Here is a 12,500-nt window from a genome sequence, read left to right as displayed (position 1 = left end):
GGGATGATCCAAATTTACGGAAATGGGCAATACCAAGTTCATCCAAGCGAAACAAAGCGAGATATGTTAGAACTGTGGAATTATCAAACAATAATTAGAAAAAAAAGAGAACATTTTTGTCAAAAAACCTAGCCGAATGCCAAGACAAATATCTGTAAACCTATATTTCTATCATCTATCATCAATGTAGGCTGAAGAGGATCAGAGCTATCAGATGCATCTCTGTTACCTCCCACCAAAGCATTGCCAATAAGAATTGAAGATGAGATAAGATTGGGGCAGCATGGCTCAGCGGAATGGTCTTTGCTTCGTACCCAAAAGGTACCAAGTTCGAATACTTACGTCGAGCAAGTCATATCGTCCTAGTTAATTTTACAGTGCAGCACTGTGGCTGATGCCTGGGTTATTCCAGTTCTCCCTTGGAATAGACCCTTAAGACAAAATTTTCCTTGGGAATGAATTAAAGGAATTGATAAAACGCCATGTCACACATGGAAACAGAAGCCATCTTTTATCACAATTAATCTTTGGTTGTATCCCTGACATTTATTGATAATGTCAAAATTTTCAACTTAAATGACTTTTTTTTTAAATTTCTCACTGCCTCCACTCCTGTCTACGAAAAAAAAAAAAGCACTCAGGAGCAGAGTAGCTCAGCTGTGCTGTCTTTGCTTTATACCCAAAAGGTACCGAATTTGAATACCCACTGTGCTGTGTGCCTTTGAGCAAGTCACCTCGACCAAGCTCAACTTGTGGTGCTGCACTGTGGCTGATGCCTGGGTTATTCCAGTCTTCCCTTGGAATAGCCCCTTGAGATAAATTTCTCCTATCGGATGAATAAAGGGAATTTTATTTTATTTTATCTTCTTATTTTAAATAATTGTAATCGTAAATGAGTGAAAGAAAATCAATAATCACACAATCAACCACGTGTTTTACCTTGTCTTTTAATTCATTCAATGTTCCTGTTTGATTGTAAAAAAAAAAGTTAAAATCAAATTCACTTTATTCATTCCACATTGGAAACTTGAACTCAGTACCTTATGGGTACGAAGCAAAGACAGTATTGGTGAGCCATGCTGTCCCACTAATTTGGAATATTGAGTCATATAGAAATGCCTGTCTTTGGTGGCAAAACAGGTTTATAAGAGAAAGACAAGGTAATCAGAGCAATAAATTTGATAGAAAAAAAAACCTTCTTTATGAGAAAAGCCAGCACTTTAGGACAAAAGGCATTCTTGGACAAACAAATGCAATATCATATAATACTTATTAGTTTGATACATTTCTGGACCATCTAAATGAAAAGAAAACAACAAGATAAAATGAACGATATAAAATATGAGAGAAATATAATACCTGTATAAACGTTCTGTGTTGATCGTAAAACATTTCGTCCATCTCGTGCATAAAAACTATCTACGACAACTTTCATGATTGGCCTGTATCGGACACAACCGGAGAAAACTTCTCTGATGAAGAGCTCATCATCTTCATCTATAACCTGAGATCAACAGATAAATAGATTTTTTTTTTCTTTAAAAAAATGTTTATTTGAAGATACTAATGAGTTAGAATAATAGAAATAATGACCATTTTGGACAATAGGCAAAAACCCAATGCTCGTTAAATTGATGGAAAAAGTTATTTATCTTAATCAATTATGACACTTGAATACTACTGTTACTTGTCTCAATGTTGTAAAAGGTTTCAACAATACTATGGCGAGCTGATAATATGAGATGTAAGTGGGAGCCAAAACAATGATACTCTTTTTATTTACTCTGATGATGTTTGATGATTGTTAGGCCAATTTTCACTGTCATAACAACTTTTATTGTATCCAAATAGACTGAGTGCCTTTAATAGTTCTACTTGAAAACATTGATGTCAAATAAAATGAGTGAACACTAGATCGGTAAGATGCAACACTGAAAGCAAGTAACTTTACAAGCATGCTTACGGTCAAGCATGCTAACGGTCAGCATAATTTCAAAGCTCATAATTTCTTAAACAAACATCAAAAAAAGAAAAAAAATCAATGAAAAAGAATACAGCATGCATCTTTCATATAGAGTTGTAAAATAAGCAATGGACTAAATTGTGATATTACACATTATATACTAAATCTAAGATGTCATTTCAATAAATAATCCATTTTTAATTGTGTAATATCCCTTCTCTTAGACAGATTTAGGTAACGTCAAAAGAATACTACCGAGGATAATTTATTTTGTTCCCTTAGTGTATACTATGGCATGTATCCTATATTGTAGTGGTGCTGAGAACCTATGAAGCCAGACTTTACCCCATATTCTGTGACAGGAACTACCTTTGTAATAAGAGCATAAACCATTGCAATGATGTTTTCGCTAGTCTAACACATTTGTTCGCTCAGTTCGGTATAAAAATGTTTGTTTGCAAACTGCAAAATCAATACAGATATGTTTGCATGTTAAGAAGATACTTTACTTATTGAGCCTCTGAACTCAAAATATTTGCTTTTGCCTTATTCGTGTGTTACTGTGGTATTGAGGTGCAGTTTTGGACTCACATTGAGACCTACTTTAGGTATGAGGGTCCATGCTGGAAATTGGATGCCTTACATTCAGTAAAGAAAGGATTTTGCAAACATTTACGTAGTCCTATCATCACAAATTTGTGGTTTCCCCAGTGTAAAACAAAACTGTATTTGTCCAAAAATTGAACTAGCTCCTGACATGCTGCGTGTCTTGTCCTAAATGTTACGTGAACAGTGTTCATCAGTAAATTTTTTAAAAATATTGTATTTATTAACATTAAGTGCCATAGAAATACAATATTCCCCTCTATTATTCAAAATTACTGCCTTGGCCAATGGCCAAAGATATAGTAGGATCATTGCGCAAAACAGAGCCGTATGTCATCGATGAGAATTTATTGAAATTGTACATGATTTGCACCCATATGTTCCATAATGTATCAAACACATTTCAAGAGATAGAATGCTCACATAAACTCAAATGCTATGTGAAACAACAGTTTGGTATATAGAGTTTTTGACAATTCTGGATCACATTCAGTTTAAATGTATTAAACTTTTTGAAATGAAGTGAATGTGATTAACGTAAAATGTGCAATCATAAAGTTTTGAATTCACCGTTTCAATATAGGTTGAACAATTCTTATTTGTTTAATTTTAAAATCTAAGTTAAGAAATTTGTAAAAATACTTAACATCTTTAACTTTATTCTTTAGAAGAGATTGTACAGAAGAGAAAGAAAAGAAACAGTTATCAAAAATAATTTACAACAAAGTGACCACCTCATTTTTTCATCACTTCATCGCACTTAAATTTGTGTATATGTATTTGTAACGTAAACAGTTGACTGTTGTGACACATTGCATGATACAATTTCATGATCAAAATAATTATGACATCACCTTATTTGCATCAAAATAGTTTTGTAAGTGATCCTCTAATCCTTGCATGCCAGCATCATAAGTATCAAGCAAAGTGGCGCAGTGTATCAACAAATGTTGATGCTTGCCGTCCATGGTTGTTGTCTCTTATACAGAAAAAAGTGATAGTGATGATCTACAAATCAAAAGTAAAGTTAATGGACTTATGAAAAGCAGGTAAAAGAACATGAATAGCGGGTGAAAAAAGGAAAATGCAAATCAACACATGAAAATGAAAAACATAGCCCTATCCACATCCTATTAAGATCAACAAAATGTTTATAAAAAGACCCATTATTCTGTACATATTTTATTTGTCTTTTTTGTTTCAATTTGAAACCCCCCCCCCTCCCACCCTTTCAATGTGGTATAATTCATAGGGGGAGGGGGGGGGGGTCAGATGCTGTAATTTGAAATCTATGTCAGAATGTTGATCGAAATATGAGATATGAGTGATTTTGAAGGTTAAGAAATGACACGAGTTTCCTAGTCCTCAAAAGCATGACAAATTCACTTACATTTCCAAAATCAAATTACATTCTTATTCTTAAATGATTTCAGATTAATAATTTGAGTCCCCCTTGCCCCGGCTTATCCGAGAGTAAAGCAGTGATGTTTATTTTAACAGTACAGTTTGTGAAAAGCAGATTGGCACAACATATTTGCCATAAATATACAATGAATAAATATAGAGCTTTAAAAAAATAGAGCTTTTATATAGAGCAATATCCACTAAACATGCTCAAAGCGCTTTACAAGCGGTCCCTTAACAACAGCAACACTTAACATGTAAGACGAGACATGTCGCCTGTTAGGCGATATTACAATTTGTTCGGACAGAGACAACGCGGTTTACAGCCAGGTACTCATTTTACACCTGATTAAGGTGAGAGAATGTGAGTAAAGAGCCTTTTCCAAGGACTCAAATATGCGCTGAGCAAGGCTCGAAACCAGGACCTTCCGATCCGAAAACAAGTATCATACCACTGGACCACATAGTCGCACTAAATAAACTTGTTGTGTCTTTGAAATATAAGGTACAATCTACTATCAGAGTTTTTTCCGCTTTTTTTTAATCCCCCCCCCCCCGTCCCGAAATCTAAAATACACAGTAGCCTTTGAGAGGCACACGACTAACTGACTCATTGTAGACAGAGTATACCGATTTCTTAAGGATGAAAGAAAGGATAAAGAGGTAGTGATATTCAAATCTTGCTGAGGAGATATCTAATGGAAAGTGCTTTTGGATAAATAGTCAAATCAAAAGTATAAAATTCTAATTGATTCTTACACTAATGCTAACACCTAACGGTTCGAAGTTCCCTGAGACTTTAGTTCTAGAATAATTACAAAAAATAGACGTCTAATATATCTATCTCGTAGACTCTACTAACTAATACATCGAGAGATGAACAAAATAAATCAAACTCAAACCCAACCTGGCCTATACCTTTCAAAGTCATACTGAGCCTTATTTCATTTTGAACATAACGCTTCGGTGAACAAATGGCAAATATTTGATAAGAGTGAGTGAAGATAGGGACAATCTCAGATGGTGTTCACTGAACTTGAATTTGAACTGCAGTCGTCGTGAACATTAGCAATGTAAGTCTACTGCAGTCGTTAATTATAGATTATCTTAAAATCAGAATTATTTAAGAAAAAGTTGAATTAGCGACCAGTAGTCACCAACGAAGTTGAACTGTGAAAATGCTGATGACAAACTGGAGTTAAACTTAAACTAAAATTAAAATGATGTCGAATTTCCAGGAATTCTCATTCATTTTCCATAGTTACAAACATAAACAGATGCCGTTTTACATAGCAGAAACATCATTTCAGAAATGAATTATCTAAAAATGGTGGGATAATCCAAATCATCAATTCGAATGATCTTATTCTAAAAGCAAAGACGTGTAAGATCATAAAAACGCCTTTAAAACTCACATTGTTTACTTCCAGCTCCCCCTAAAATCAATCTCTAACGACGCCATAGAAAGTCTAACTTCCGGTTTGAGATTTATTCAAATTTTCTATCTCGGCAAAAAGATCGAAAACAAACCAGTATTATCTAATAGAGAACTTTTACGATTAAAAAGCAAAGAAAGAAAGAAAGGAAGAAATACTGAATGCCGACGTGCACGTGTATAAAGGCTGACATCCAAACCCACTTATGGGCCTAGTTTAAAATTGTAGTAATGGACAATATGTTGCGTCATTTTAAAAGATTTCCCTTACAAAAATGAGCCTATCTAGATATATGAAATTGGCTTATCAGAGCTGCAAAAAAAGGGCACGTCGCTTAAAACACACACCACTTAGGGATCAAGACCATGGCCCACTTTAGTCTTTGAAAACAACAACAACAACAAAGAAAGAAAAAAAAAATCCGCTGTTTCATTGTTTAATTTTACGTCTTTGATTTTTCGGGCAAGATTGTGAATATTTCTCTATTTTCTTTTGTCTTTCTAGGTTTTACGTAAAACATTAAAATTACCTACTTTATTTGTTGGTTTTTTTTGTTTTTTTTTTTTTTTTTTTTTTTTTTTTTTTTTTTTTTTTTTTTTTTTTTTTTTTTTTTTTTTTTTTTTTTTTTTTTAAAAAGACCCAAAACATTTACATTATTACTTGGAGCCTTTCCGTTCACTGTATTTCAGTAGAACAATCTACAGCCAATCAATGAAGAAATAAATGGATATTATATGAAATAGATATTAATATACAGTAATAATTATATTAATATCATCATCATCATCATCATCATCATCATCATCATCATCATCATCATCATCATCATCATCGTCATCATCATCAATGACATTATTATTATTATTATTATTATTATTATTATTATTATTATTATTATTATTATTATTATTATTATTATTATTATCATCTTCATCATCATCAGCAGCATCATCAGCATCATCATTATTATTATTATTATTATTATTATTATTATTATTATTATTATTATTATTATTATTATTATTATTGTGATTATTTTTTTCTATTACAATTATATCGAGCATTATTATTATTATTATTATTATTATTATTATTATTATTATTATTATTATTATTATTATTGTTATTATTATTATTATTATTATCATCATCATCATCATCATCATCATCATCATCATCATCATCATCATCATCATTATTATTATTACTATTATTATTATTATTATTATTATTATTATTATTATTATTATTATTATTATTATTGTTATTATCATTAACTGCTTCTTCTTCTTTTCTTCTTCTTCTTCTTCTTCTTCTTCTTCTTCTTCTTCTTCTTCTTCTTCTTCTTCTTCTTCTTCTTCTTCTTCTTCTTCTTCTTCATCATCATCATTATCATCGTCTTCTGCTTCTGTAAATCATACATAACAAGTTGTTTGATAAATTTTGTAAAAATAAACTATTGTATTAGTGCTATGTGTTTTGGTAAAATATCCATATCCGCCAGTCGGATGTAACGTGCCAGCACACAAAACTATTTGTAACCTTAAACATTTATAGGTTGATTTTATTTTGTGAGCCTTGTAATTAAAATGGATGTCTAAAAAACAACAATAAAGAACTGAGTGACGTCGGCTTCGTTCCTTCTATAATTCATTTAAATGTGCGGCTATGTGGTTTAGTGGTATGACACTCGCTTTCTGATCGGAAGGTCCTGAGTTTGAGCCTCGCTCGGCGCATAGTTGAGTCACCGGAACCGGCTCTTTACTCACATTCTCTCACCGTACTCAGGTTTAAAATGAGTACCTGGCCGTTAACAGCGTTATCTCTATCGGGAAAAAATGTATTCTCGCCTAACAGGTGTCATGTCTCGTTCAACATGTTAAATGTTGCAGTTGGTCAGGGCCCCATTGTAAAGCGCTTTGAGCACATTAAGTGGATTTTGCGCTATATAAAAGCTTAATATTTTTTTAAAGGGGACAAAATTGATTCTCACCTAATCCTATTGATTTACTATAAACGTTCAAGGTTAAATAGTTTTGTGTGTTGTTATGTTATATCCGGATGTTGCGAGTATTTTACCTTCACAGAAAGGATGAATATTATATTATAATTATAAGATAAGATAAAACGATAAATACAAATCAAAATAAACCAAAGGTACGACCACAGAGCGGAGTTTGTCGATTTCTCCCGAATATTTTGTGCCCTCGCGTTTTCGACTCGATCACTCGACGACGCTGGCGCAAAACCCCTCACTCAGATTTTCTACTCTTTTCTACTCTGACCTCATTTGCGTCGATGATGTGACCTTGGCCTCTGTGTGAAAGAAGAAGATTGGTCAGACTGAGGCCGCGTCCGACGCAAACGAAAAACCAAAACAAACCCAACACCACGTACTCTGAAACTATCAACAGCGCTTTCAGAGGGCGTTTCGTTTCATCTTGCAACACAGTTAAACTACCAGATTGTCTTGTGATTTTTATATTTTACGGACATTTTATTACATTCAAAATGAGTTTGGAGGTAAGTTGGGTTTTGCTATATTATTAGCATAATTATAAAGGAATGTAGGGGTGCAAAAAAATTCGTACTTGCTCTTATGCATAGCGAAAGGACGTGCAAAAAATATGAGAAGAAATGGGAGAGATCTGCGTCATTTTCGGAGTGAGTAATGAGTTTACGGAGCTCTCGCCTCTTTTATTCTGGATTTTATGGTCGCTTCTTAGCTAGCTCAAGTTATTGAATCCAAAAGTAAAACTGATTATCTAAAAATATAGAGTATACTATCTACATAGAAATGCAGCTTTTCTGTTTATCGTTGAATAAACTAGCAATGAGAAACGTGCATAAAGGTGCGCAGTTTTCATTATGACCGCAACCCTTAAACGTTGAATACGTAGAAAACACGATTAGAGAGCTTGCTTAAAAATTGCATGTTTTGGGAAATGCATGAATACATAATTTGCATATTGCACTGAGATTACGTTTATTGAGAACAGTGTTTGTGCTTTGACTCAATTTGTAAATTGTTGTGCAAGCTGTTCCATAGGCCAACTCCATAGTGCAGGAAAAGTTGTGTTAGCCCCCCACCCCCAACACACGCACACACACACACACTTATCAGCGGGTTGCATTTATTATATCAATGAAGAGATCACTTTGTGCCTTGACTAGCAGCTCTGGTGAAACATTTAATATTTTTTCCGGGTTTTTTTTTCTTTCTTCCCTTAAACGCCCGGGCTTCTGGAAATGAGTTTACGTGTGTCTATGGTGTGTGAGTGTGTGTGTGTGTGTGTGAGTGTGTGTGTGTGTGTATGTGTGTCTCTGTGTATATGTGTGTGCGTGGGGGGGGGGGTATTGATTATTTTATACAATTGGCAAGAACAACTCGTTATAACCGCTAGACTTTGTACTATAATAATATATTAAGATGCCGTGTGTTGTCAGTGTAAAGAACACGGTAGCTATAGATAGAACGATGATGACGTATCTCAGGCCTTTGTTATTGTTTTTTTTTTTTTTTTTTTTTTTTTTTTTTTTTTTTTTTTTTTTTTTTTTTTTGGTGCCATTCATGTTTGTGAGTAATTCTCACTAAACTGTATGAACCAGACCGTAGATAGTATGCAGATGACGTCACTCAGGCCTTTGTTATTGTTTTTGCCATCCGTGTTTGTGAGTTGTTCTCACTAAACTGTATTAACCAGACTAAAAGTTCATGGTTACACAGAGTTTGTGTGTTGGTCCGTTATACTTCCGGATGGCAATGTTGTGAACTCCTTGGCCAAGCGCATTCTACAGAATGCGCTTGGCCAAGGAGTTCACAACATTGCCATCCGGAAGTATAACGGACCAACACACAAACTCTGTGTAACCATGAACTTTTATAGTCTGGTTAATACAGTTTAGTGAGAACAACTCACAAACGCGGATGGCAAAAAGAATAACAAAGGCATGAGTGACGTCATCTGCATACTATCTATAGATAGTTCGAAGATGACGTCCCTCAGGTCTTTGTTATTGTTTTTTTGTTGCCATCCACGTTTATATATGAGTAGTTCTCACTAAACTGTATGAACCGGAATATACAAGTTCATGGTTGAAGTTGACGTCACTCAGGTCTTTGTTATTGTTTTGTTTTTTGTTTTTCTTTGCCATCCGCGTTTGTGATTAATTCTCACTAAACTGTATTAACCTGACTGTAAACGATCATGGTTACACAAAGTTTTGTGTGTTGGTCCGTTATACTTCCGGGTGGCAATGTTGTGAGCTCCTTAGCCAAGCGCATACTATATATAAACGTTTAAGGTTACACACAGTTTTGTGTGTTGGTCTGTTATACTTCCGTGTATGAGTGAGTTTCTTAGCCAAGCGAATACTATCTATAGATAGTATGCGCTTAGCTAAGAAGTTCATAACATTGCCATCCGGAAGTATAACGGACCAACACACAAAACTGTGTGTATCCATGAACGTTTATAGTCGGGTTAATACAGTTCAGTGAGCATTACTCATAAACGCGGATGGCAAAAAACATCAACAAAGACCTGAGTGACGTCATCTTCGAACTATCTATATATTATAATGAGGCCGGCTCAAAAATATTAAAACTATCAGGACTCGTGGCCTAAAGAGAGATATCTTGCAAAACTTACCCATCTTATTGATGCCGTGCGCTTATTTGAAATATTCAAAACATGCGCCAGCCGGATATCACGTACCAACACACAAAACTAAGTGTAACCTTAAACGTATATAGTCTGATTGATACAACTACTCCTAAAATGACTGGCTAAAAACAATAACAAAGCTGTGTGACGTCAATTTCGTTCCTCCTATAGATAGTATGCGCTTGGCTAAGAAGCTCATAACATTGCCATCCGGAAGTATAACGGACCAACACACACAACTGTGTGTATCTATGAGCGTTTATAGATAGTTCGAAGATGACGTCACTCAGGCCTTTGTTATTGTTTTTGTCATCCGCGTTTGTGAGTTGTTCTCACTAAACTGTATTAACCAGACTATAAAAGTTCATGGTTACACATAGTTTGTGTGTTGGTCCGTTATACTTCCGGATGGCAATGTTGTGAACTCCTTGGCCAAGCGCATTCTATCTATAGTCGGGTTAATACAGTTCAGTGAGCATTACTCATAAACGCGGATGGCAAAAAAAAAGAATAACAAAGACCTCAGTGACGTCATCTTCGAACTATCTATAGATACAAAGGTTACGCACAGTTTTGTGTTGGTACATTATATCCGACTGGCGGAATGTTGTAAGTAAACTACCTAAGCACATAGCATCAATAACATGTGATGAAATAGAATTTGTCTCAGCAGGCCACATCCATAATTATCACATGCCTATCAGCAGAGTCCGCTGTTTGAGCAGTTATCACAATAGGCCTCAACAGTCATGACGTCACTTCCCTCGTAATGATGCATGGTAACTAAACTATCGGACCAATGGCGGTCGCCCGTATGAAATCTTTTTCCGACGAGCATAAAAGTGTAACCAGAGGAGAAAAACATTATTAAATATGATCATGTTTTGACTTTTATACATTCTGATCACATGACATATGAAAAGTTCTAGCCAGCATGAAGAATAAAAAGTACCCATTTTCTTTGTGTAGAACCAGGCTGCTCGCCGTTGCTGGGCGACCTGACATCAGACTAGTGAATCCAATTGATTGATAAGTAGTGTCTGAAAACACGGTGACATTTTGTAGGTAATACTTTATGAATTTTAGAAGGTCAATGTTGAAAACATTGTGAGTAACGCTCGAGAGCTTGTGGGCGGGTTATTTTTACAGGTAGGCGTGCATTCATCAAAAATATAACAAAACTGAGGAAATTATTTGAGTTGATTGGGGCGGGGAGATAACTCAGTTGGTAGAGCACTCGCTTCACATGCAAAGTGACCGAGGTCGAGCCCAATTGAAGTCGAGCTTTTTTCTTACCTCCCCTGTTCAGCCAAGAATGACTGAGTAGCTTGATCTGTTGGATCTTACAGAAAGCACTTTGCGATAGACTAGCGTCCTATCCAGAGGTTAACAATCAATTCAATTGAAAGTCCGGTTTAGAAACCAGGATAAACACTGGTCTGAATGGCTCAGAAGGCCCAATTTAGATGACAGAGATCCAAAAATAAACAAATAAATAAACATAGAAATGTATAAATAATCCCAAGCAAAAAGAAGAAAAAAAAAAAACCAAAACAAAACAAAACAAAAAAATTAAAGCAACAAAAAAAACAAAAGAAAGAACAACAAACAAACAAAAACTAGAGGTTCCAGCATTTCTTCATATTACCAATAAGATTTATTAATCAAATAACAAACCAAATAAAAATATTATTATATAAATAAATGAATAAATATAATAAAAAACAATAAATAAATCGATAAATAAATGAATAATATAAAATCAAAGAAAGAAAGAGAACCAAATAATGGATATACCGACGTGGAAATTAGTACATATGCTATTACCAAATGATCCCTTAGATAGATTTAATGATTGAATCTTGACCAGTGAAAGTCGACAGGGTGCATAGTGCATACGCACTTTCTTGTTATTGGATTCAGTAGTCTGATGTCACGCCGCCCGGCAACGGCGGCCATCTTGGTTCTAAACAAAGAAAATAATTACTTTTTATTCTTCATGCTGGCAATAACTTTTTATATTGTGATCAGAATGTGTAAAAGTCAAAACATGATCAAATTTATGTTTTTTTTCCCCTCTGAATACGCTTTTATGCTCGCCGGGGAAATATTTCATACGGGCGTTCGCCATTGTTCCGATAGTTTCGAGCCAGTGATACTAGGTTACCATGCATCATTAGGAAGGAAGTGACGTTACGACTGTTGAAGAGTATTGTAAAGTCCAAACCAGCAAAAACAAAACAAAAAAGCTGCCAAAGAAACAGGTAGTTTTGCCAATAATGTAAAAAAAACATCGTTGGAAATAAGATAAATAAATCAATCAATCAATCAATCAGTCAATCAATCAATAAATTATAAACATCAGTGACTAGTGCACGTCAACATTAAAAATTATTTTGACTCCGTTTGTTTTTTGTTTTGTTT

General features: G+C 34.5%; 2 protein-coding genes across 4 annotated transcripts in view; one reads left to right on the top strand and one right to left on the bottom strand.

Annotated features, from left to right (window-relative positions):
• The window catches only part of LOC144966518 (cilia- and flagella-associated protein 99-like), a 28,795-nt gene extending 23,350 nt beyond the window's left edge, over window positions 1-5,445 (bottom strand). The window contains exons 1-4 of one of the 2 annotated variants that reach the window (XM_078903144.1): window positions 5,389-5,445; window positions 3,424-3,577; window positions 1,360-1,504; window positions 1-72 (exon numbers count right to left, since the gene is read on the bottom strand). The exon at window positions 1-72 is cut by the window's left edge and continues 23 nt beyond it. In XM_078903144.1, the coding sequence (XP_078759270.1) occupies window positions 1-72; window positions 1,360-1,504; window positions 3,424-3,537 (331 nt within the window). In that variant the 5' untranslated portion in view covers window positions 3,538-3,577; window positions 5,389-5,445. The remainder of the gene's footprint in view (window positions 73-1,359; window positions 1,505-3,423; window positions 3,578-5,388) is intronic. The other variant, XM_078903145.1, reaches the window with a different exon arrangement.
• A 2,285-nt stretch (window positions 5,446-7,730) lies between these two features.
• LOC144966517 (uncharacterized protein ZK1073.1-like) overlaps window positions 7,731-12,500 on the top strand; it is a 108,331-nt gene continuing 103,561 nt past the window's right edge. The window contains exon 1 of one of the 2 annotated variants that reach the window (XM_078903142.1): window positions 7,731-7,932. In XM_078903142.1, the coding sequence (XP_078759268.1) occupies window positions 7,921-7,932 (12 nt within the window). In that variant the 5' untranslated portion in view covers window positions 7,731-7,920. The remainder of the gene's footprint in view (window positions 7,933-12,500) is intronic. The other variant, XM_078903141.1, reaches the window with a different exon arrangement.

Source organism: Berghia stephanieae, chromosome 2, assembly GCF_034508935.2.
Source record: "Berghia stephanieae isolate SIO BIC M18660-M18661 chromosome 2, UCSD_Bste_1.3, whole genome shotgun sequence".
Lineage (NCBI taxonomy): Eukaryota > Metazoa > Mollusca > Gastropoda > Nudibranchia > Aeolidiidae > Berghia > Berghia stephanieae.
The sequence above is the reverse complement of the archived record's forward strand: the minus strand, read 5'-3'. Positions and strand labels throughout refer to the sequence as shown.